At 44.2% G+C, this 2,813-nt stretch overlaps 1 protein-coding gene across 2 annotated transcripts in view; it reads right to left on the bottom strand.

Moving 5' to 3' along the window:
• The window catches only part of MAPKAPK5 (mitogen-activated protein kinase-activated protein kinase 5), a 71,124-nt gene that overhangs the window by 11,755 nt on the left and 56,556 nt on the right, over nt 1-2,813 (bottom strand). For both annotated transcript variants that reach the window (XM_011936665.1, XM_011936660.1), the window contains exon 8: nt 918-998. In XM_011936665.1, the coding sequence (XP_011792055.1) occupies nt 918-998 (81 nt within the window). The remainder of the gene's footprint in view (nt 1-917; nt 999-2,813) is intronic.

The following is a 2,813-nucleotide window of genomic DNA, read 5'->3' as shown; positions in this document are numbered from 1 at the left end:
AGGGTGAGACTCTGTCTCAAAAAAAAAAAAAAAAAAAAAAGAGCAGACAGGATCAATATGGGGGCTACAGGCTGGGTGCGGTGGCTCACACCCATAATCTCAGCACTTTGGGAGGCTGAGGCAGGCAGATCACTTGAGGTCAGGAGTTTGAGATCAGCTTGGCCAACAGAGAGAAACCCCGACTCTACTAAAAATACAAAAATTAGCCGAGTGTGGTGGCATGCACCTATCATCTCAGCTACCTGGGAAGCTGAGGCAGGAGAATTGTTTGAGTACAGGAGGTGGAGGATGGAGTGAGCTGAGATCACGCCACTGTACTCCAGCCTAGGCGACAGAGCAAGACTCTGTCTCAAAAAACAACAACAAAAAAAATGTGGCCTACAGATTAAGAACCATAATAGTACCAAGTAACATTTAGGAGCCCATGCTATGTGTATCGGATACTGTTCTAAGTTGGGTATTTTATGGGGTAAGAAAGAATGGTGCCATAAATCACCACAAATTGTTCTTTAGCGTCTGTGTCTCAGAAATGGTCTCCCCCTCAAAACCACAAGCCAACCATATCTTTTCAGTGTGGCCAGTGGACCATATGGACAGTCAAAAAAATAACCTGAATGATGATCACAGCCCCTAATTACTGCTGCAAAAGCTAAATGGGTACAAACTTTATTTGATATTTCATTAAACAAAAACCTGAATTCCAAATACTTTTCTGCGAGTCTGGTTGAACCTTATCTGATATTTCATCAAACAAAAACTTGAATTCCAGATACTTTTTTATGAGTCTGGCTGCTTCTTTGGGGCAGGAATATTAAGGGGTGAGAAAGGAATTGGCCACACTCCCAGAGGGCCACAAACACCTCACTAAAGGAGAGGGGCTGCATCTGCCAGATAAAGAGAAATATCACTTCCTGTACCTTGTTGTAAGTGTAGGGCGTCGGTGAGGTAGGTATGATGCCAGATTTCTCCTTCTGATGCCTTCTTTGCGCCTCCAGTACCTGTTAAGAGCCAGACCAAAGGGGACCATTTACTGAAAATCACACCCCCGATAACCTGCCTTGAGACAGGCTACTGTAAGACTAAAGGAGGTAAAAAACTGGCAATCAGCCATCAAAAAAAAACTCCACATAAACACTACACTTCCAAAAACGTTTTTTTCTTACAACCAGTAATTTACCCATCAGCCAAGGAAATACTCAGGTCAAGGACATGAAGATGAACTTCCTAGAGGAGATTCTCTCTTCTTCCTGCCCATCAAGGAATCTGAGATCACTGACTTTTTCCTGGGGATAGCCCTTATGCCTATGCAAAAGCAGACCTGTCCAGATGAGCTTCAAGCCACCTGTTACCATCAGGGACTACAACAGTCATGTCTGTCTAGGTGTTAAATGCTCTAAGGAGGTAGCCACTGACACTGTGAGATCATTATCCTGGCCAACCTCTCTAATGTTCCATGAGGAGGGCCTCCAGAGGGGGACCCAACATTAGCAGCCCCACACTGTTCCTAGAAAAGTGACAGGACGCTGAGGCTCTGTGCTAGGGGACTTCATCCCACAGCCAGACCTACTTGATACTGTCTCAGCCCCTGTGCCCATGAAGCTGGGGCGGATGGGATACAACTGCTACACCTTAGCCAGGGGCTGCACTGCCATCTTGGGCAACTTTGCAAAGGCCATCTTCAATGCCACCTCTAAGACCTGCAGCTATCTCACCTAATAGAAATTCACTGACCATCTTATAAAAACCTATACTAGGCTGGGTGCAGTGGCTCACACCTGTAATCCCAGCACTTTGGGAAGCCAAGGCAGGCAGATCATGAGGTCAGGAGTTCGAGACCAGCATGGCCAACATGGTAAAACCCCATCTCTACTAAAAATACAAAAATTAGATGGGCATGTTGGTGGATGCCTGTAATCCCAACTACTCGGGAAGCTGAGGCAGAAGAATCACGTGAACCCGGGAGGTGGAGGTTGCGGTGAGCCGAGATGGCACCACTGCACTCCAGCCTGGGCAACAAGAGCAAAATCCCATCTCAAAAAAAAAAAAAGAAACCTACTCCAAAGTCTCCATGCAGAGGACCTGGGCTCCAACCATGACCACCACATAACAACAAAATGAGTTAATTAAACCTGAAAAATAAAACACCATTCACAACAGCAGAAAAAATATGAAACATTAAGAATAAATCTCACAAAGATGTGAGAGACCTATAAACTGACTACATCATACTGCTGAGCAAATTATGAGACAAACATGAATGGAGTGATACAGCTTGCTCATAGGTCAGAAGATTCAGTATCACCAAAATCTCAGCACCCCCCCACACTGAATGATAGCTCTAAAACAACCCCAGTCAAATCTCCCAGTAGGCTTTTTTATAGAAATCAACAGCTGACTGTAAAGTTCACATGGAAATGCAAGGAAGTTAGAATAGCAAAAACAACTTTGAAAACGAAGAACAAAGATGGAGGGCCAATGCTACCTGATTTCAAGAATTATTATAAAGCTACAGTAATCAAGACAGTGTGGTATTGGGGTAAAGACAGAAAAAGAAATCAATGGAATAGAATAAAAGAAATCAATGGAATAGAATAAAGAGTCCAAAAATAAATTCACACATATATGTTCAATGATTTCTGACAAAGGCTCAAAAGCAATGCTGCAGAGAAAAGATAGCCTTTTTCATGAACGGTTGCTTCTGAGGGTGGGGCTTAAAAGACAAAAATGGCAGCTGGGCGTGGTGGCTCACACCTGTAATCTCAGCACTTTGGGAGGCCGAGGTAGGCAGATCACGAGGTCAGGAGATCAAGACC

This window comes from Colobus angolensis, unplaced genomic scaffold, assembly GCF_000951035.1.
Source record: "Colobus angolensis palliatus isolate OR3802 unplaced genomic scaffold, Cang.pa_1.0 Scaffold10, whole genome shotgun sequence".
Classification (NCBI taxonomy): domain Eukaryota; kingdom Metazoa; phylum Chordata; class Mammalia; order Primates; family Cercopithecidae; genus Colobus; species Colobus angolensis.
This window is presented reverse-complemented; position numbering and strand designations above follow the sequence as displayed.